General features: G+C 42.0%; 1 protein-coding gene across 9 annotated transcripts in view; it reads right to left on the bottom strand.

Annotated features, from left to right (window-relative positions):
• The window catches only part of osbpl8 (oxysterol binding protein like 8), a 169,847-nt gene that overhangs the window by 69,286 nt on the left and 76,840 nt on the right, over positions 1–23,721 (bottom strand). For all 9 annotated transcript variants that reach the window (XM_033037977.1, XM_033037978.1, XM_033037989.1 and 6 more), the window contains one exon: positions 18,373–18,510. In XM_033037977.1, the coding sequence (XP_032893868.1) occupies positions 18,373–18,510 (138 nt within the window). The remainder of the gene's footprint in view (positions 1–18,372; positions 18,511–23,721) is intronic.

The raw sequence follows: 23,721 nt of genomic DNA, 5'->3' as shown, positions 1-23,721 counted from the left end.
ATGGGGAGACAGTGGTGCCGTCAATGGTGAGAGTGGGGTTATTGATGCATCTGACACATCTGACACATGCAGATATTGTGTCCAGGTGCAGCTCCTGTTTAAACGTGTTGGGGAACTGGAGCAGCAGTTGGATGACCTCAGGGCCATCCAGCAAAACGAGAGTTTCCTGGACAAGACCTACAGTGAGATTGTCACACCAAGGATGCAGGAAGAGTGAAGGTGGGTGACTGTGAGTAAGAGTGGAGTGCAGGAGACCCTGGTGACTATACCTACTGAAAACAGGTACACCCTCTTGGGAGCGGATGACACGACAAGATTGAGTGGTAGCCAGGGCTGTGATTCCAACTCTTGTGCCGCGGCTCAACGGGGAAGAGTGACGTCAGGCAGAGCCATAGTGGTGGGAGACTCCATCGTCAGAGGTGCGGATAGGAGATTCTGCAGCAGCAGGTGAGACTCCAGGATGGTGTGTTGCCTCCCTGGTGCCAGGGTCCAGGACGTCTTGGAGCGGCTGCACGGCATCCTCAAGACGGGGAGCAACCGGAGGTTGTTGTTCATGTCGGCACAAATGATATAGGTCGGAAGAGGAACAAGAATTTACTCTATTGGGTAGAAGACTGAAAAGCAGGACCTGCAGAATAGTGATTTCAGGATTGCTTCCAGTACCTCGAGTACCTCGTGCCAGTGAAGGTAAGAATAGGAAGATAGGGGAAATGAATGTGTGGCTGAGGAGTTGGTGCAGGTGGCAGGGATTCAGATTTCTGGATAATTGGGTTCTCTTCTGGGACAGGGGTGACCTGTATAAAAGGGACGGATTGCACCTAAACTGGAGGGGGACCAACATCTTAACGGGAAGGTTTGCTAATGCTACACGGGAGGGTTTAAACTAGATTGGCAGGGGGGGGTGGGATCTCGTGCAGGACAGAGGCACGTGAGAGGCTAGAAGTTGGTATGGAGGATGGTGCGGGAAAGGTTAGTGGACAGAATAGGCAGGTGAAAGGTGTTGAGCGAGGAAGGAGAGTTGGTTTAAACTGCACATATTTTAATGCAAGGGGCCTGACGGGTAAGGCAGATGAGCTTAGGGCATGGATAGGTACGAGTGACTGGGACATTGTAGCCATGACTGAAACCTGGTTAAGGGAGGGGCAGGACTGGCAGCTCAATGTTCCGGGGTACAGGAGCTTCAGGAGAGACAGGGGTGAGGGAAAAAGAAGAGGGGTGGGGGGGTTGCATTGTTGGTTAAGGAAGATGTCACGGCTGTGTTCAGACGTGACATTACGGATGGTTCGTCTAGTGAGGCTCCGTATATGGATGGAGCTGAGGAACAAGAAAGGGATGATCATATTGTTGGGGGTGTATTACAGGCCCATGAATAGTCAACGGGAATTAGAAGAACAAATGTGGCGGGAGATTGCACACAGCTGCAGGTCATATAAGGTTGTTGTAGTAGAGGATTTTAACTTTCCCAATATTGAGTGGGAAAATCATAGCATGAAGTGGTCTGATGTGGTGCAATTCCTCAAAAGTGTTCAGGATAGTTTTCTTAAGCAGTATGTGGAGGGCCCAACACGTGAGAGGGCAACGCTGGATCTAGTATCGGGAAATTGGGAAGGGCAAGTTAATGAAGTGTTTGTGGAGGAGCCTTTTGGGACCAGTGAGCACAGTTCGATTAGGTTTAAGATAGTTATGGATAGGGACGGAGAGGGTCCACACGTTAAAATGCTCAAGTGGGGTATGGCCAACTTTGAGGTTATGAGAGAAGGTCTTACTCAAGTTGACTGGAGCCAGTGTACTGAAGAGAGCTCAGGATGTGTACGTCCCCGTTAGAGTGAAGGGCAAAGCAGGCAAAAGTAAGGAAGCTTGGCTGACGAGGGAAATTGAGACGTTAGTCAAAAACAAGAAGGATGCATAGGACAGGTATAGGCAGCCGGGATTAAGTGTATCTCTGGAGGAGTTTTGGGAATTAAGGAGTAAACTAAAAAAGGAAATCGGAAGGGCAAAAAGAAGCCAGAAGATAGCTCTAGCGGGTAGCATTAAGGACAATCCCAAAATATTTTTTAATTTTATAAGATTTTAAGGGGGATAAGGGCAACTAGAGATAGTGGGATCTCTCAGGAATCTCTGTGTGGAGCCACAGGAGATGGGCAAGGTCTTAAATTAGTATTTCTCCTCTGTATTTACCGAGGAGAAAGACAATAGGACAGAGGAAATTGGAGCAGTCACTGGAAGTGTCTTGAGAGCAGTCAGGGTTATTGTCGAAGAACTACTGAAGGTACTGTCGTGTTTGAAGGTAGGCAAATCTCCAGGGCCTGATCTGATATATCCGAGGAAATTGTGGGAAACTAGAGAGGAAATTGCGGGAGCCCTGGTTGAAATTTACGAGTCGTCCTTAAATACAAGAGAGGTGCCGGAAGACTGGAGGGTGGCAAATGTTGTGCCTCTTTTCAAGAAGGCTGCAGGGAAATTGCTGGGAACTATAGGCCGGCGAGCTTAACATCTGTAGTAGGTAAGTTACTGGAGAGTATTCTGAGGGATAGGTTACACAGGCATTTGGATGGGCAAGGGCTGATTAGGGATAGTCAGCATAGTTTTGTACATGAGAGGTGATGTCTCACAAAACTGGTTGATTTTTTTGAAGACGTGACCAAAAAGGTTGATGAGGGCAGAGCCGTAGATGTTGTGTACATGGACTTCAGCAAGGCGTTCGACAAGGTTCCGTATGGTAGGCTGCTCTGGAAGGTTAGATCGCATGGGATCCAAGGAGAGATAGCTGAATGGATTGCAAATTGGCTCCATGGAAGGAATCAGAAGGTAATGGTGGAAGGTTGCTTCTCAGACTGGATGCCTGTGATTAGTGGTGTGACTCGGGGTTCGGTGCTGGGCCCTTTACTGTTTGTCATCTGCATCAATGATTTGGATGAGGACATACAGGGCAAGATTAGGTCTGAAGAAGGGTTTCGGCCCGAAACGTCGCCTATTTCCTTCGCTCCATAGATGCTGCTGCACCCGCTGAGTTTCCCCAGCAATTTTGTGTACCCAGGGCAAGATTAGCAAGTTTTCTGATGATACAAAGTTTAGTGGTTTTGCAGACAGTGAATATGGTTGTGAATAATTGCAGCAGGATCTGGATCGATTAACCACGTGGGCAGAGGAATGGTTGATGGAATTTAATACAGAGAAGTGTGAGGTGTTGCATTTCGGGATGTCGAACAAGGGCAGGACGTACACAGTAAATGGTTGGCTTCTGGGTAGTGTTGTAGAGCAGAGGGATCTAGGAGTACAGGTGCATGGTTCCTTGAAGGTCGAGTCGCAGGTAAATAAGGTGGTCAAAAAGGCTCTTGAGTATAGAATATGGGAGGTCATGTTGCAGTTGTATAAGACTTTGGTGAGACCGTATTTAGAATATTGTGTTCAGTTCTGGGCACCATGTTATAGGAAAGATATTGTCAAGCTTGAAAGGGTTCAGAAAAGATTTACGAGGATTTTGCCAGGACTAGAGGGTGTGAGCTATAGGGAGAGATTGTGTAGGCTGGGTCTCTATTCCATTGGGCGGAGGAGAATGAGGGGAGATCTTATAGAGGTATACAAAATCATGAGAGGAATAGATCGGATAGATGCACAGAATCTTTTGCCCAGAGTAGGGGAATCAAGGATCAGAGGACAAAGGTTCAAGGTGAAGGGGAAAATTTTAATAGGAATCCGAGGAATAACTTTTTCACACAAAGGGTGATGGGTGTATGGAACAAGCTGCCAGAGGAGGTAGTTGAGGCTGGGACTATCCCATCATTTACGAAACAGTTAGACAGGTACATGGATGGGACAAGTTTGGAGGGATATGGACCAAGCGCAGGGACTGGTGTAGTTGGGACATTGTTGGCCGGTGTGGCGAGTTGGCCCTGTTTCCACATGGTATCACTCTATGATTCTCTATCCATTGCATATGACAAATAACTCTTAAATGTTCGTTTTTGCAGAGTTCAAATTGGAAGAATTTTAACTCATTTTTATATTACCTTCCATGTCATACTGAACATGAAATTTTGCTTGACGGTTTACTATGCCACAGTAAAATACAAATGGTCAAATTCAAAATCCTTCAGGATCATATTGGTTGCTCTTGAAACATCTGAAACAGCAAATGCACTACAGAACAAAGAAAAACTAATTACCAATGAAAAGGATCTAGAAGTGGAAAATAATATATTCATTATTAAAAGCCCGAGAACAAAAATAATGAGATACTTTTAATGGATGGATTGCCTCTATTCATTCACCATTATAACAACGTTGGCATGGATTAGCATTTGTTAATATTGATGTAACCTAGCAACAGCTAAACAAGATAAAGATTACCAATACAGGTAGTATAATTTCTTGGAGGTTGAGAATCTTGTGATATTATTCTGAATTGTTCAAGAAACTGAAGAAAAAAGGTACAACAAAAAAAGGGTGGTCAACTATAAAATGAATTAAACCACGACTATAGACAAAATGGAAGTAATTGCATACGTTTTTTTCCCTCTGAAAGTATCATTTTAGTTTGCTAAATTTGACACAAAGTGCTGGGTTAACTACGGATCAGGCAGCATCTCTGGAGAAAAAGGATGGGTGACGTTTCGGGTTGGGACTCTTCTTCAGACAGACTTCTCCAGTCACCCAAACCTTTTTAATAATTAAAAAATACTGTTCCTTGAACTGACAATGATTTGCAACAGTATAATTTAACATAAGTATGTAACAGATGTTGAAGAAATTATGTGAGAATCGTAGAATAGAACAGCATAGAATAACGTGGCACACAGAGGGAACATACAGAGAAATGGGAGGTGTTGCATTTTGGGATGTCAAACATGGGCAGGACCTACACAGTGAATGCTTGGGCTCTGGGGGCAGTTGTAGAGCAGAGGGATCTAGGAGTGCAGGTGCGTGGTTCCTTGAAGGTCGAGTTGCAGTTAGATAAGGTGGTCAAAAAGACTTTTGATACATTGGCCTTCATCCAATGTATTGAGTATAGAAGTTGGCAGGTCATCTTGCAGTTGCACAAGACATTGGTGAGACTGCATTTAGAGTATTGTGCAGTTCTGGGCACCAAGTTTCAGGAAACTTTATAAAATTCTTACACAACACAAAATCATCATCGGCAATCCATTTAGTGTGCTCCAATCCATGTTTCCACAACAGTACGACAAAGTCAGGGATCAGATTATACTCCCTTTTCCACTGGAATAAATTTGCAATTTGATCTGAAGATTTTCTTTAATTAAAGGTAAAACTATAATGACTGATAGGTCAATTGCCTCCAAAACAACCCGTTTCAAAAACAGTTTCATTCCTACCGCAATTAACTTTTTAAACTCCGTACGGTGAGGAAATACGAATAAGCATGGCCCTTATGTATTATGAAATGTGTCTGTTTGTATGTATATCTACGTTACGAGTTGAATGTTTGATGAAATGTTGGAACCTGTATCGAGCTGTACTGAGAACAAATTCCACCAGCCTGGCTGTGTGGTCATTAAAAAATACAATACAATACAATACAATACAAAACAACTTCTCCGAACAATAGCTTTACCAAACCCAACTACAGCTTCTCAAAAGAGGCATTTAGTTTTACTCCAAGCAATGGTATACAAAATACAATGAGGAGATACAACTTCAGCGGCAGATTTTATTTTACATCTTCAGCCACTGTAAAGGCCAAAGTATTTCCCAATTTGTGTCAAAATTGACAATGATATTTAACAGTTTATATGCTTCTGATTTAAAAATGCATGTGAAACGTTTGACTTTAGACATATAGCACAGAAACAGGTCCTTTGGCCCACTGAGTCCATGGCGACCAGCAATCAACACTGCAATCAGCACTAACACTGTCCTATACACTAGGAATAATTGACATTTTTACTGTAGCCAATTAACCTACCAACCTGTACATCTTTGGAGTGTGAGAGGAAACCAATGCACCCAGAAAAACCCATATGATCACAGGGGGAATGTACAAACTCCGTACAGACAGCACTCATAGTCAGGATCGAACCAGGGTCTCTGGCACAGTAAGGCAGCAACTCTATCACTGCACGACAATGCTGCCCCAAACTGTTCCTCTTTCCAATACATAGACATGTTTCTGTATGATATTTTGTTCCTCAACAGCCTAAAGTAAGTCATTTTTCTGCAAGTTAGCGACAGTCCATAGAGAATCAGAGCAGTTGTTTTAGAAAATAAGCATTGGTGAATTCCAGTGGAAACCTTGCCACAGTCACTACTTATTATGAACATTCTGGACTGCAGGAGCATTAAAATAAATACACTGTTGCTATGGAAAGAATGCTTGCAGCAACTTAAAATAAACTCATTTTTCACAATGCTTTCAACTAGAAGAGTCGCATTCCATTGGTCAGTATTAATATACAATCATCTGCGGGTGCAGTCTGTACAGGGTCTCCCCGTGACCTGCGTGGGTTTTATCTAGGTGCTCCAGTTTCCTCCCACACTCCAAGGAAGTACAGGTTTGCGGGTTAATTGGCTTTGGTAAAATTGTAAATTGTCTCTAGTGTGTAGGATAGTGTTAGTGGGTGGGGATCGCTGGTCGGCGCGGACTCGGTGGGCTGAAGGGCCTGTTTCCAAGCTGTATCTCTAAACTAAAATAAAAACTAAATCAAATGTTTTTTGGCAATAAACTAGACGATGGCAAAACAATTGAGCCAAATAGCAACCTTGCTCATCATTTGGCCAATTTTTGAAATGTGACCATACTGCAGCTCGTTTAGAAACAGGGAACCATTTCATTTTGACACGCTTGACAGTATTTGCTGCAAGTTAGAATGGTCCATAATGTGTCGACATGGAGCAATATCTTCCCAATTCCTACAATATAATATCGCCAATTGAAAATGTAACCTTGTACATTTATCTAAATTATTCCTGATGTGACAATTTCTCTACTATTGTGGTAGTTAAGTCTACCTACAGGTGGGCACAGATATAAGACAAACTGCATTCACCACACGATGCATTGTTTTCAATGCCCTGCTTGGACTGAAATCCAAAGAAAAAAACATTTGAGAGAATAGAAGCAGAAAAATCTCTTCACATGGGTCTGGCAGCATGAGTGGATAAACACGAGTTGGTTGACAATTCAGACATCTGCGCATGCTGAGGTGCTATTGCAGCAGCGTGAAGAAACACACAAACACTAAAGGGCCTGTCCCACTTACACGACCTAATTCAAGACCTTTTTTACTCCTGGACATTTTTCATCATGCTAGAAAAAACGCCCCGACCTACTTGATGCCACGAGTACCTACGGCTAGCATCATGGCCTGCTACGACCTACCTACCACCTCCTATGACCATGCTGCGAGTACGAGTCAAGGGCAAACTCAGCAGAGATCGTGAATTAAGTCGTGAAAGTGAGGCAGGCCCTTAAGGAAGGAAAGGAAATTTTAAAAAAAACGACATACAGTAAAAATAAGTAGCTTGAGTGGGCAAATATTGGGAGTAAAACAAGCTAAGTGTTAGGTCAAAATGCTGCCACAATTAATAATGTGATAAGCTGTATCCTGTACCTATTTGTTAAAAATATGGATCACTGATAGAGGCTGAAAGGAAGGAGGGAGTGTGGTAACTTTATTATCAAGTAGAAACAAGGAACTGCAGATGCTGATTCACCAAGGAAAGACACAAAATGGTGGAGTAACTCAGCTGGTCAGGCAGCATGCCTGAAGAACATGGGTTGGCGACGTTTCGGGTGGGACGGGACCCTTCTTTAGAATCTGACGAAGGGTCCTGACCCAAAATATCACTTAGCCATATTCTTGCTGAGTTACTCCACCATTTTGTGTCTGTGCTCTATGAACAACCGGGGTTATGATGCTTACTTTTAGTTCATTTTGTGTTAACTTCTTTACTCTGGGCCCAATTCTGGACTCTTCAACTCTGCTGCTCACCTTGAGAGATTTGGATTTCTTAATGTCTCTGATTCACTTGCTGCACAGATCTACTTTCACATCCAACGCCTGCCAGTTATCCTCCCTCCTGCTGCTCTTTCCTCTGTGAGACGACCAAGGCCCAAATGGGACAAGAACAATCAATGTGTCTGAATGAAACCAATGCTGTAATCAGGGGCTAGGCGACAACTGATCTTTAGACAGAGACAGCATTTTCTTTTCCAAGCTGGTCCAGACAGGAAGGTACTGAGGAAGGAGGGGGGGGGGGATGCTGCAGAGACTATTTAAAGTACAACCTTGCATCAACAAAGGATCAGTATCCTACAGATAAATGCTTTTTGAATTATGGTCCACATGATCAGATGAGTCAGATGTCATTCCAGTCCTGACTCATCCTAATCTGTAACCATAGCAGCAGAGTTTATGCAATACCGTTCACTGAGTTACCAACACATACGAAAAAGAAAAATAACTTGATTTGTACATTAGTCACGATTTAACAAAACGATGTTGTTCATAATTCCGTTCAGAAAATTCAGTGTCAATGACAGGGCACCTTAAGTAGAAGAATTCAGTAATCAGAATCAGGCAGCTTCTAAAGACTGGATGCAAAACAATTCAAGGGATGTATCACTCAGGCAGAGAGAGAAAGAGCCATGGGAGGAGGTGATCAGGCGCATGCTATGATGTGCAGGAAGGGAAATGGGGACACAAGAGAGCCCTGCTTGCTGCGCGAAGCAGTGAAAGACGGGCATGAGCCGAAAAGGCTTGGAATGTGCCGACTGCACTGCAGTGACTGGGGTATACTGACTAGTGCAGTGGATGGCATGTTATGTGACTGCAATGAGCTGGTTGTAGTGCAGTGACTGAGAGGATTTGGTTGAAGGATTGGCTTATAAGCACAAAGTAACTTTGCAATATTTCCACTAACTCACGGAGATCCTGGGCCTACAACTGCTCAACGTGGGGAGAACATTGTGGATTAAGAAATTAATTCTATGCAAAGCACACAGAGGCCCTGTGCATGTAACTGCACGTAATCTATCCACTCACTCACCCACTTTTTGCCCAATTTGTGTAAATTTCAGCCTTCTCAGAACCTATGGAACTGATATCAAAGGAAGTCAGTCTTGAACCCGAGGGACTGGCCACATAAAAGATAAGAAGAGAGAAATAACCAAGCTCAAAGAGGCAGACCGAGAGTGCGAAAGAAAGAGTTCCAGATTAGGGACGTCGAAAACAAGGTGATGAGAGGCAGGTGGAAGGAGGGGTTGCAGAAGTGAGAACAAGTAAGAAAATGACTTCCTATTCTTTCCCTTGACAATCAACACTGCCCTCTCCACCAACTTCCACAAATGCAGCCACTATCAGGAAGAGAAAGATAATAAATTGTGACGAGAAGAGTAAAATATAATTTTCAACAGTTATTTCCAGTGGAGAAAAATCACCTCATTGAAGATTCACTCTTAAAATGAAACAATGATCTCTCAACCTCTGCTGCCATCTAGCAGATCATTTGATATTTGCAGAAACATTACCAGTTAAACTGTGCAAAGCAATGACCATGTTAAAAGTAAAAAGACCAGAATTAGGCAATTCTGCCCATCAAGTCTAATCCACCATTCAATCATGGTGATCTATCTTTCCATTTCAACCTCATTCTCCTACCTTCTCCCCATTACCCCCGACATCCTGAGTAATCAAGAATCTGTCAATCTTCAACTTAAATATATAAATTGACTTGGCCTCCACAGCAGTCTGCGGCAATGAATTCCACAGATTCACTACCGACAAAAAAAATAAATCCTCCTCATCTCCTTTCTAAAGGTATGTCCTTTTATTCTGAGGCTATGACCTCTGGTCCTAGATTCTCCCACGAGTAGAAATATCTTCTCCACATCCATGTTCAAGAAGGAACTGCAGATGCTGGAAAATCGAAGGTAGACAAAAGTGCTGGAGAAACTCAGCGGGTGCAGCAGCATCTATAGAGCGAAGGTAATAGGCAACGTTTCGGGCTGAAACCCTTCTTCAGACCCCTCCACATCCATTCTATCCAGGCCTTTCACTATTTGGTAAGTTTCAATGAAGTCCCTCCTTTTCATTTTAATTTGACTACATTGAGCTTTGTTATGGGCAGAGGTTCAATAAGGAAGAGAGTCCTGGCAATATCCGCCTAAATCTTCTCTGTACTCTTTCCAGCTTAATGACATCCTTCCTCTTGGAGAATGATCAAAACTGAACACAATACTCCAAATGCAGCCACATGAACATCTTGTACAACTGTAACAAAATGTCCCAACTTATATACTCCATACACTGACTGTTGAACCAATGTACCAAAAGCCATCTTTACAACCCTCTCTATTCGTGACACCACTTTCAGGGAATTGTGCACCTATCCTCATAGATTCCCCTGCTTTACAATACTCACTAGAGCAGCACCATCCACTGCGAAGGTCCTGTCCTGGTTTGACTTCCAAAAATGAAACACCTTGCACATATCTGCACTGATTTCCATTCGTCATTGTTCAGCCCACTTGATCAAGATCCTGCCATAAGATTTGATAACTCTTTTCACTGTCCACAATACCACCTACTTTGGTATCATTAGAAAACCTAATAATAATGCCTTGCACATTCTTGTCTAAATTCTTGTTATGAACCACAAACAACAATGGGCCTAGCACCAAACCCAAAGGCGCACCACTTGTAACAAGCCCCATACAACTCAATTCCCTCTCCATATTCAATAATGAATTAGGTTGCTAATTGTACAGTTGATATTTCTGGCAAGTCTAATGACAGTGCAGAAGGTCGGATTCACCAGCATTTAACTTCCGGCACGTTCTAAGATTCTATGTTCCATTGCACAAATGTGCAAGTCAATGAATAGTGACTGAATACAGCAGAGGACAGCTGTTCCCCATTGAACCACTGCCCACATCAGGGCTCAATCCATTAGAATGAATTACAACGATTCTCAATTTAAATGTTCCTGGTCTTTGACAAATTATGGCTTGGAGCCAACTGCAGTATAAATACTTACATTATCTCTCTAGTCACTGCTACAAATGTTTCTGCATCTGCAGTACCATATGGTTACAAATAAAACTCATCCATGCCAAATGTATAAAAATGCTTCTCATGAAGTCATAGACTTATACAGCTCAGAAATTAGGTGGCACAGTGGCACAAGAGGCAGCCTCTGCCTCTTGTGCCACTGTGCCACCTAATTTCTGAGCTGTATAAGTAGAATGCAGCGGTAGAATGGCTGTCTCACAGCGCCAGAGACCCAGGTTCGATCCTGACTACGGGTGCTGTCTGTACGGAGTTTGCGTGTTCTCACTGTGACAGCGTGGGTTTTCTCTGGTTTCCTCCCACATTCCAAAGGGTTTTGGAAGGCGGGTTTGTCGGTTAATTGGCTTATGTAAATTGTCCCTAGTGTGCAGGATAGAACTAGTGGACGGGTGACCACTGGTCAGCCCGGACTCGGTGGGCAGAAGGCCTGTTTCCGTGCTGTATCTCTTTAGTTTAAAGTAAACAGGTGCTACTGCCCAACTCATCCATACCAATCAAAATGCCTCATCTAAGCTTGTCCCACATATACCCACATTTGGTCCATATCCCTCTAAACATTTCATAATCATGTACTTGTCAAATGCTTTTTTACTAGTTCTTGTACCTGCCTCAACTACTTCCTCTGGCTGCTTGCTCCCGAGCCCAATCACCCTCTGAGTGAAAAAGTATCTGCTGGAATGAGGTTCTATTCTACACATCAAAAAAACTGAGCGTTGTTACAATTTGTACCCAAAACTTTTCATTTTAAGAGATTTGACTGAAAAAGATACATACAAAATATCTAATGTGGTACATAGAAACATAGAAAATAGGTGCAGGAGTAGGCCATTCGGCCCTTCGAGCCTGCACCGCCATTCGATATGATCATGGCTGATCATCCAACTCAGTATCCCATCCTTGCCTTCTCTCCATACCCCCTGATCCCTTTAGCCACAAGGGCCACATCTAACTCCCTCTTAAATATAGCCAATGAACTGGCCTCAACTACCTTCTGTGGCAGAGAATTCCACAAATTCACCACTCTCTGTGTAAAAAATGATTTTCTCATCTCGGTCCTAAAAGACTTCCCTCTTATCCTTAAACTGTGACCCCTAGTTCTGGACTTCCCCAACATCGGGAATAATCTTCCTGCATCTAGCCTGTCCAACCCCTTAAGAATTTTGTAAGTTTCTATAAGATCCCCCCTCAATCTTCTGAATTCCAGCGTGCACAAGCCGAGTCTATCCAGTCTTTCTTCATATGAAAGTCCTGCCATCCCAGGAATCAGTCTGGTGAACCTTCTCTGTACTCCCTCTATGGCAAGAATGTCTTTCCTCAGATTAGGAGACCAAAAATGTACGCAATACTCCAGGTGTGGTCTCACCAAGACCCTGCACAACTGCAGTAGAACCTCCCTGCTCTTATACTCAAATCCTTTTGCTATGAATGCTAACATACCATTTGCTTTCTTCACTGCCTGCTGCACCTGCATTCCTACTTTCAATGACTGGTGTACCATGACACCCAGGTCTCGTTGCATCTCCCCTTTTCCTAATCGGCCACCATTCAGATAATAGTCTACTTTCCTGTTTTTGCCACCAAAGTGGATAACCTCACATTTATCCACATTGTACTGCATCTGCCATGCATTTGCCCACTCACCCAACCTATCCAAGTCACCTTGCAGCCTCCTAGCATCCTCCTCACAGCTAACACTGCCCCCCAGCTTCATGTCATCCGCAAACTTGGAGATGTCGCATTCAATTCCCTCATCCAGATCATTAATATATATTGTAAATAGCTGGGGTCCCAGCACTGAGCCTTGCGGTACCCCACTAGTCACTGCCTGCCATTCTGAAAAGGACCCGTTTACTCCTACTCTTTGCTTCCTGTCTGCTAGCCAGTTCTCTATCCACATCAATACTGAACCCCCAATACCATGTGCTTTAAGTTTGTATACTAATCTCTTATGTGGGACCTTGTCGAAAGCCTTCTGAAAGTCCAGATATAACACATCCACTGGTTCTCCCTTATCCACTCTACTAGTAACATCCTCGAAAATGTTTATAAGATTCGTCAGACATGATTTGACTTTCATAAATCCATGCTGACTTTGTCCAATGAATTCACCACTTTCCAAATGTGCTGCTATCCCATCTTTAATAACTGTCTCCAGAATTTTCCCCACCACCGATGTTAGACTAACTGGTCTGTAATTACCCGTTTTCTCTCTCCCTCCCTTTTTAAAAAGTGGGGTTACATTAGCTACCCTCCAGTCCTCAGGAACTACTCCAGAATCTAAAGAGTTTTGAAAAATTATCACTAATGCATCCACTATTTCTGCGGCTACTTCCTTAAGTACTCTGGGATGCAACTTATCTGGCCCTGGGGATTTATCGGCCTTTAATCCATTCAATTTACCTAACACCACTTCCCGGCTAACCTGGATTTCACTCAGTTCCTCCATCTCATTTAACCCCCGGTCCCTTGCTATTTCTGGCAGATTATTTATGTCTTCCTTAGTGAAGACAGAACCAAAGTAGTTATTCAATTGGTCTGCCATGTCCTTGTTCCCCATGATCAATTCGCCTGTTTCTGACTGCAAGGGACCTACATTTGTTTTAACTAATCTTTTCCTCTTCACATATCTATAAAAACTTTTGCAGTCAGTTTTTATGTTCCCTGCCAGTTTTCTTTCATAATCTATTTTCCCTTTCCTAATTAAGCCTTTTGTCCTCCTCTGCTGGACTCTGAATTTCTCCCAGTCCTCTGGTAGGCTGCTTGTTCTGGCTAATTTGTACGCTTCATCTTTTGTTTTGATACTATCCCTGATTTCCCTTGTTATCCACGGATGCACTACCTTCCCTAATTTATTCTTTTGCCAAACTGGGATGAACACTTGTTGTAGTTCATCCATGCAGTTTTTAAATGCCTTCCATTGCATATCCACCGTCAACCCTTTAAGAATCATTTACCAGTCTATCTTGGCCAATTCACGTCTCATACCCTCAAAGTCACCTTTCTGTAAGTTCAGGACCCTTGTTTCTGAATTAACAATGTCACTCTCCATCCTAATGAAGAACTCAACCATATTATGGTCACTCTTGCCCAAGGGGCCACGCACAACAAGACTGCTAACTAACCCTTCCTCATTACTCAATACCTAGTCTAGAATAGCCTGCTCTCTCGTTGGTTCTTCTACATGTTGGTTTAGAAAACTATCCCGCATACATTCCAAGAAATCCTCTTCCTCAGTACCCCTGCCAATTTGATTCACCCAATCTATATGTGGATTGAAGTCACCCATTATAATTGTTTTACCTTTGTTGCACGCGTTTCTAATTTCCTGTTTGATGCCATCCCCAACTCCACTGCAACTGTTAGGTGGCCGGTACACCACTCCCACTAGCGTTTTCTGCCCCTTAGTGTTTTGCAGCTCTACCCATATCGATTCCACATCCTCCAAGCTAATGTCCTTCCTTTCTATTGCGTTAATCTCCTCTCTAACCAGCAACGCTACCCCACCTCCTTTTCCTTTGTCTATCCCTCCTGAATATTGAATATCCCTGGATGTTCAGCTCCCAGCCTTGGTCACCCTGGAGCCATGTCTCCGTTATCCCAACTATATCATATTCATTAATAACTATCTGCACATTCAACTCATCCACCTTATTACGAATGCTCCTTGAATTAAGATACAAAGCCTTCAGGCTTGTCTTTACAACACTCTTACCCCTTATACAATTATGTTGAAAAGTGGCCCTGTTTGATTTTTGCCCTGGATTTGTCTGCCTGCCACTTTTACTTTTCACCTTGCTTCCTATTGCTTCTACCCTCATTTTACACCCCTCTGCCTCTCTGCTCTTGCACCCATCCCCCGCCACATTAGTTTAAATCCTCCCCGACAGCACTAGCAAACATTCCCCCAAGGACATTGGTTCCATTCCAGCCCAGGTGCAGACCGTCCTGTTTGTACTGGTCCCACCTCCCCCAGAACTGGTTCCAATGCCCTAAAAATTTGCATCCCTCCCCCTTGCACCATTTTTCAAGCCACGTATTCATCTGTAATATCCTCCTATTTCTACTTTGACTAGCCCACATCATGGCTGAAAGTCCCCAATCAGTTGGTTCAACTTAACCCAATATGAATCAGCTCAAAAATCACATCAGATAACTGGTGAAAGGCTTTGTGTGTGGGATGAAACTGCAGATACTGGTTTATACCAAAGATAGACACACAGTGCTGGAGTAACTCAGTGAGTTAGGCAGTGAGAACTCTTCTCGGGAATCAGTCTGAAGAAGGATTCTGACCTGAAACGTCACCTATTCCTATTCTCCAGGGATGCTGCGTGACCCACTGAGCTACTCCAGCACTTTGCGTCTATCTTTGGTGATAGGCTTTTTTCTTCTAAATCAAAATTAATTGTTTCTGTTGATATCTCGACCTCTTGTAATGTTGATTACATCTACCTTTTTCACACAGAATAAATTATCCCATTACGAATAACATTTCTATGCGAGTGTTACTTTTACTATTATGGGGAAAAAAATGTGCGCTCATTTCTTTTTAAAATCACTTAGTCAGGGTGTGGGTTGCACTGGTAAGGCAATCATTTAGTGCCCACCCTGTACTGTACTTGTGAAGATATGCCAAGACATCTTCTTGAACTGCTGTAGTTCCCTGTGGTGAGAGTACTTCCACAGTACTGTTGGACAGTATCATCAAGTATGCAGATGATACAACGGTGATTGGCCTCATCAGCAACAACGATGAGTCGGCCTATAGGGAGGAGGTCCAGCTCCTAGCAGCATGGTGCGCTGACAACAACCTGGCCCTTAACTCCAAGAAGACCAAGGAGCTCATTGTAGACTTCAGAAAGTCTAGGGGCGGCACGCACACCCCCATCCACATTAACGGGACGGTGGTGGAACGTGTTTCCAGCTTCAGGTTTCTGGGGGTCAACATCTCCGATGACCTCTCTTGGACCCACAATACCTCAACTCTGGTCAAGAAGGCTCACCAGCGTCTTTTCTTCCTGAGGAGACTAAAGAAGGTCCATCTGTCTCCTCAGATCCTGGTGAACTTCTACCGCTGCACCATCGAGAGCATCCTTACCAACTGTATCACAGTATGGTATGGCAACTGCTCTGTCTCCGACCGGAAAGCACTGCAGAGGGTGGTGAAAATTGCCCAACGCATCACCGGTTCCTCACTCCCCTCCATTGAGTCGGTCCAAAGCTAGCGTTGTCTGCGAAGGGCGCTCAGCATCGTCAAGGACTGCTCTCACCCCAACCACAGACTGTTTACCCTCCTACCATCCGGGAGGCGCTACAGGTCTCTCCGTTGCCGGACCAGCAGGTCCATGAACAGCTTCTTCCCTGTGGCTGTTACATTACTCAACACTGTACCTCGGTGATTGCCAATCACCCCCCCCGGACACTCCTTCCACCAGGAAAAAATAATAATTGCATTACTATGACTGTATGCACGTAAATATATTTATTTATTGCTCATATTCTATGTCGCTCTTCTAGGGAGATGCTAACTGCATTTCGTTGTCTCTGTACTGTACACTGCACAATGACAATAAAGTTTGAATCTGAATCTGACACAGTGTTCTAAGATTTCAACTCCACAATGACGACAAAATAACAATTTGTCTCTAAAACCAGGATGGGGTATGTTGAAGGGGATCTATAGACCATGCCGTTGCTTCGTGCCTGTTGCCCTTGTGCTTACAGGCAGCAGAGCTCATCTGTTTGTGATGCCTCAGAGTAGCCTAAGTGAGTAATCACTGTGCACTTTGTAGATGGTGCAAACTGTAGCAACCAGACACAGATGGCGCATAGACACCTCTTCAAGGGGATTGCTTAATGCCGAATATTGTTGAATTGCCTGAGTGTTGTTGGTGCTGCACTCATCCAGAAAAACAGAGCATTCCATTACAATACATATGTGTATCTTGTCATAGAGTACACCTAGTCATAGAGTCATATCACATGGAAACAGGCCCTTCACCTTAACTTGCTCATACCTTTGTATTATATTTGGACCAAGGTTATGAAGATACCTGGTGATGAATGTTCTGGACATCACTGAGCAGTGAATAAGTGGTTGCCTTCAGATAACTATGCTGATGTCAACGCTCCAATCATAGAACAGAGAATAGTGCCACACAGGAACAGGCCCTTCAGTGTACAATGTCTGTGCCGAACATGATGCCAAGTTAAACTAATCGTATCTGCCTATACATAATCCATATTCCTCCATTCCCTGCATATCAATGTGCCTATTTAAAAGCTTCTTAATCTGCCCAATTAGTCCTGCTTTCTTTGCATTTACCACAAAATCTCTGCGTCTTTTCTCATTGAATCAATTCCTCTAGTTCCACTTCCCTTGTGAAACTTACTGTATTACTGATATTGCTTCAAACATATTTTCATGATGTGCCTTCCAGACAACAACTTGTTCAGATACAAAAATCATACATTGGGTTTTTTTGCTAATATTTTGCAAAATCTTTCCTCTGGTTACTGACCCCGACAATGAAATCAGTTTCTGTTCACTTATGCTATGAAATCTCAATTTTAAACCCCTCTTTTCGATCTGCTGTTACCATTTTCCCTTTTGCATGAGAACATTCTGAGCTTCTCAAGCCTTCTGGTAATATTCTTTTTCTAAGTATGAAAAGATTTCAATGTTCCCCTTTAATTCCATTGTTAATTTTTTAATCCAACTATACTACATTGTTTAAATTTTCATGCCATTAAAATGTTGATATAATTACCAGCCAAGTATTTTTTTTTTTAAAGTGTATGTGCTTTTCACCTGATCATCGCTATTTTTGCTGTTGCTTTCTTCAAAAGAAAAACTATTTGAATTTAAAGGGCAGTTTTAAAAAAAAACTCACTTATCAAACATCTTTTCCCGCTTCAAGCTTTCCAAAGCCATTTATTACCAAGTAGTTTTCAACTATAGTCATTGTAAAAGAATAGCAGGTAATTTTCACAGAACCAATTCTACTTTTCCACCTTTATAAAAAGACAGTTTGAAAAAAACCACAGCAGTTCAAAACTACACTGCAAATTATGGTGAGAAGCAGCAATGAGACACCCACATAGAAGATAAACGCAAGCATTTTAATATGGTTCCTTATCCCATGAAAAATCTAGTGGGCGAGCAATTCAGAATGTAATCAATACGAGCTCAATAATAACAACCCCTTTATAAACAGTTAATCAAAATTAAACTTGCTCATGTATGATGCATTTGAAAACAACTGTTAGATAGGGAGCAGAACAGAGATCTTGGCTGTGAGACTAATAATCACACTGCCAAAGTTCTTAAAATTACAGCCATTCTTACCGTGATTGCTGCTAATTCCTGGACTGGCTGATGGCTGGACCACCTCTTTGCTTGGGGAATAAAATGGTTCTTTTCCTGCGCGCAGACTCATTTTCCCTGGAGTCACTGGCTGAGGTTCATCGTTAATCATTACTGCAGCTGCCAAGACAACATATAGGTCAGTAATACAGCCAGCAATTTTATTTATCTTCTCATCAGAGATAAAACTTTCATCAAGAGAAACACAAAGAAGTTTCAATCAAACATCCCTTGCAAAGCCAAACCAGTTACTACTTTTCAATGATGAGCAAACAAAATACAAATATATTGTTGGCTGCAAAGAGTTAAATCGTAATAAGCGAATGCATTTACAAACTAAAATACATTGTCATTAAACATACTTCATTAACGATCACTTCCAAAAGAATAAATTGTTTTGCATGTTTTTACGTGGGAAGAATATGTGGTCAAAACTAAAAAAAATTTTTACTGATAAAATATGCGTATTGAAAATGTTGTGGGCAAAAACGTCCAATTTATTCCTTGAAGATTATGAAACATTTTTTCACTTAACAGTGCTGAAAGGAATCGGATTAACACAGCAGTAAATTAAACCAAATATCTTCCATCATATGGATATGCAAATAGATTACCAGTAATCAGATGCGAGAAGTCAACTTCAAATCAGAATATTCATTAAAAGCTCACAACATTATTTACATAATTTACATTTTCCCAGCCATATAAACTTCTAATGGATAATCTACATCAGTTCCAAAATGGTTTAAATACACCAAGATATAATAATGATAAAGTTGCCTACCACCCACATGCAGGGAGATCAGCTAATTAGACAGGCAGGATATTAAAACTCAGTTCTCATAGTGTGCCAATAAACTGTCTCAATATTTCATCCACTGCCTCCACCATGAGCATATGGCCGTTTGTCAGGTTTTGTTTTTTTTAAAGAGAGTGATAAAAGGAAAAAATTGAACACGTTTACTTTTCAGTTTCAGGATAATCAATGCCACCTGCTGCTTCTCTGAAAAACTGCACTATTAAACTGTCATTTACAAAAAATACAACGCGCCTGAAATGCCAAGGAAAAAAAAAACGCAGGAGAAACTGAGCAGATCAGGTAGTAATCTGTGGAGGGAGGTGGACTGATGACATTTCGGTTCGGGACCCTTTTTCAGACTGGCGACGGGGAGAGAGCTGGTCGATAAGAAGAGGGGAATGGGAACATGATGCTCCCAAAATGGTCTCCTCTGCATCAGTGAGACCAATTGCAGACTAAGCGACTGCTTTGCCAAACATTTGGTTGGGCCAGCTAGAGTTCCTGGTTGCTAGCCATTTACTTTCTGTCCTGGGCCTCCTCCACTGCCAGAGTGAGTCTACATGCAAACTGGAGGAACAGCATCTCATATTCTGCTTGCGTAGCTTATAAACTCAACTGCATGAACACAAAATGTAGAAATAAGGAACCGCACATATTGATTTACAAGATACAAAGTTCTGGAGCAACTTAGCGGGTCAGGCAGTATCTCTGGAGAATATGGATAGATACACTGAGGTCTGAAGAAGAGTCTCGATCCAAAACATCACCTATTCCTTTTCGCCAAAAATGCTGCCTGACCCGCTGAGGTACTCCAGCATTTTGTGTCTATCTTCGGTGTTGACCCGCATATGCAATTCCTTCGTCCACGTAAAATTCCAGAACAAGGGGTCACAGTTTAAGGATAAGGGGGAAATCTTTTAGGACCGAGATGAGAAAAACATTTTTCACACAGAGAGTGGTGAATCTGTGGAATTCTCTGCCACAGAAGGTAGTTGAGGTATATATAGTTGAGGTAAATATAGCCAATCATTGGCTATATTTAAGTTAGATGTGGCCCTTGTGGCTAAAGGTATCAGGGGGTATGGAGAGAAGGCAGGTACAGGATACCGAGTTGGATGATCAGCCATGATCATATTGAATGGCAGTGCTGGCTCGAAGGGCCGAATGGCCTACTCCTGCACCTATTTTCTATGTTTCTATGAGTGACAGCCTTCCATTATACAAGCTTCATTGGTTAAGACTATCCTTTAAAATCTCTTTTCAAATTCAATCTGAAGGCTAGGCATTACAGACTAATTACAGCTATATTTCTATTGTATTTTTCCCCATTTCAAATGCAACATAGGCTCTACTGACAAGCCAGCTTGTCATCACTGGTGCCAACGATTACTTTGTTAATTAATGTAATTCCTATCGCAGTTTTAAAGTAGATTTAAAGTTACCATCTCTGAAGGAAGCTTGGATATACCTCTTGGCTGATCATTGCATTAAATGTGCATTAAACATTATCCCAGCAGCAATAAAGAAAATGAATTTCTTAACAAGGATTTCCCAATCATTATTCCGTTTGTTATGCTTTTTGAATTCTATGTAATTGCAAAACAAAGCGTGAACAAATACTTTCATGGTTAGGTGTTGATACCGAGTTTCAATAATGTCAATGTGGATGAATATTTTGCATGTCTCTTTGACACAATTTTGCCCGTTGTACATAATGCTCCCAAACAGAACGTTCTTTCACCCCCCCCCCCCAGTGGTGAAATCTTTCCACCACATATCCATAGCTTGCACTGAAGAGGGCGACAGAGAGCTACAATTGTAGCCTCCAGCCTCCATTTCCTTCTGCCATTTCTAATCCTCTCCACACAATCCTGCTCTGTAACATTTCTGTTCATTTTAAACAGGGGGGGGTTTGGCAGCGGAGACATTTTCTCCGTACATCGCAAAGATTAAAGCAATGGAAATAGTGAATGATCTTGTGAAAACTGATGAGCACCAGTGAGACCAATTCTTCACGTCAGGTCCGATGCAGTTCAGACAGAGGAATGTCAACTGGGAAGACATTAAGGATCATAACTATTCCCTCTTGCTTATTAATTCGCTTATCACCAATGCCTTTATCATCTGCATTTAGAAATTACAATAAGAAAATAGGTTTGGTCCAATCTACACAACTTCATTATTTATCCATCAAACAACTATTTCCCTTTGCCTCGTATCTTTATGACTCATTTTACCTTGGCCCACATGTCTACTCTAATCCCATATGTTGAATTTGTTTCTGTTCAAATAGTAAAACCCAAGGACAAATCCATAACCATAAGTCTGTATTTCAAATTTCCTTCTCCCTGTTCTTATATCTTGTATCTAACATTCAATCTTTGGCAAGGATAGACAAAGTGCTGGAGTAACTCAGTGGGTCAGGGAGTATCCCTGGAGAACATGGATAGGTGACATTTCGGGTCGGGACCTTTCTTCAGTCCGAAGAACAACCCAAAACGTCACCTAATCAAGTTCTCCAGAGATGCTGCCTGACCCAGCTGAGTTACTCAAACTCTTTGGCCTGTATTCTACTAATCGCAAAGTTAGACTTTCCTTAAACTCACCTTAAACCTGCCACTCGGTCTAACTAAACCCGACGCTCGGTTTAAGAAAAATTTGGTATTCTGGTAGCGAGGTACTAAAGTCTAAGGCGAGTCTAACTTTAGACTTTGGTTGTAGCTGAGTCTAAAGTTAGACCGCGTTTTAGTTGCCATGATGATGATGTCTGCTTGAACTGCACACGAGCAATGCAATAGCAGAAGCAGAAGCACGAGCAGACGACAACTTCAACATGGCTGACAAAAAGAAACAGCAGAAAGGAAACTGGGACGCCAGCGAGAAAGAATTGCTCCTGGCGTTATTAGCTGATAAAATTACAATTATCGAGAAAGAAAGGTGCTATGACATTTATTTTGTTTTGGACAACTACATTTTCTCATGTAAAACCACGAATTCAGAAATCTTCGAAAGGATTTCAGTCAATATTTCTCAGAAATAAAATGATTTTAACATTTACATTTACCTGTACATTCACAGAACATCTGCCCTTCTGATTGACAAACATCTGAGCAAGGTCCCCACCTGGACTTCTGATTGGGACATGTGTGCAATCAATTGCCCCTTTCACGGCAGGAAAGAGGCAATACTGGTATAAAGCATTTTGTGTGTCATGAACTTGCTGGGGAGTTGATGGGAAGGAGATATAGGTTCTTCTCCATTGGGCTATGTGGGATGGCACCTCCTGGACTATACGTGACATAGATGGCTGTGATAAACCTGCATCATCACCATGCATTAGTTGGAAAGTTCCTACATAGACAATGAAAGAATTTCTCTTTTAAAAATGTCCTATTTTCTATTTCTTCTGTTTAACTGACATTAAAAGTTTTTTTTTCTGAGAAAATGTTGATTACCATATATCACTATAAAATAAAAAAATAAAAAAAGACTCAATACATTATAGAATTCAACATGAACGGCCATTTTTTCTCTCCGTAGCGAGCTTAAACCTTCCTTAAACCTGCCCCCTGCTGAGTCTAAATTTTGCGGCAAGTTATACTCTAGTCTAAGGTCAGTCTAAGCTTTGGCGATTAGTAGAAAGACAACTTTGACTTTAGTCTAAATATGAGGGATTTAAACCCACTGTCGAGTCTAAATTGCAGAGTTAAACCTGCTGTTGGGTTTTTAAAAATTAGTAGAATACGGGCCTTTGTGTTTATCTTTGGTATAAACCACCATCTACAGTTCCTTTCTATTACATCTAATCTATGGCCCTTAACTTGTTGGCTTTTAATTAACGAGTGCTTATTTTTTTTGTGGAGTCAAATCTTTTTGTCACCTTCAAACAATTCTAATATAGCTGTTTAACCAAAATAGACACACTTTTTGCATTTTCTCACATCGGGCAGACTCCAATTGAACTGAATTGCACCCTTTGTATATCATTGTTAGTGTGATACCATGCATATACAACATGAAGTTAAGATTTTATATAGAATCATTATTGCATAGAAAATTTAAGGGTCAATGTAGAGATAAAATATGGACTTCTACTGGTTCTACAAACAGAAAAAATTAACACAGATCCACAAATCCCCTAGCTCTCCCACATCACCAAGACCACTTTCTGCCCAAATTCCATCTGACACATTTTAAACAAATTCATCAATAAACTAGCAGCTTCCTTCAATTTTTGTTTAAAATGTTCAACTATACTTTTTATTAGTGTTTTCTTCTGCAAATATAATTGTTAATATCTCTTAATTCATATACCAATTATTAATATGAACCGTGCCCACAACTACATCCTCCCACAATAAAACTTGTCTCTTCCTGTTTTCCCTTGTTTTCCAGCTTCAAATCCAGCTGGATATTCTCCCCTCTAATTTTGTCACTTAATCGACTCCAGTAATCTTTTGCATTGTACCTTCACAAAGGCTTTACGTTTTCTTCTTGCTCTCAAGAAGGTTTTGTGCATGAACCAAGTGATG

Source organism: Amblyraja radiata, chromosome 19, assembly GCF_010909765.2.
Source record: "Amblyraja radiata isolate CabotCenter1 chromosome 19, sAmbRad1.1.pri, whole genome shotgun sequence".
NCBI lineage: Eukaryota > Metazoa > Chordata > Chondrichthyes > Rajiformes > Rajidae > Amblyraja > Amblyraja radiata.
The sequence above is the reverse complement of the archived record's forward strand: the minus strand, read 5'-3'. Positions and strand labels throughout refer to the sequence as shown.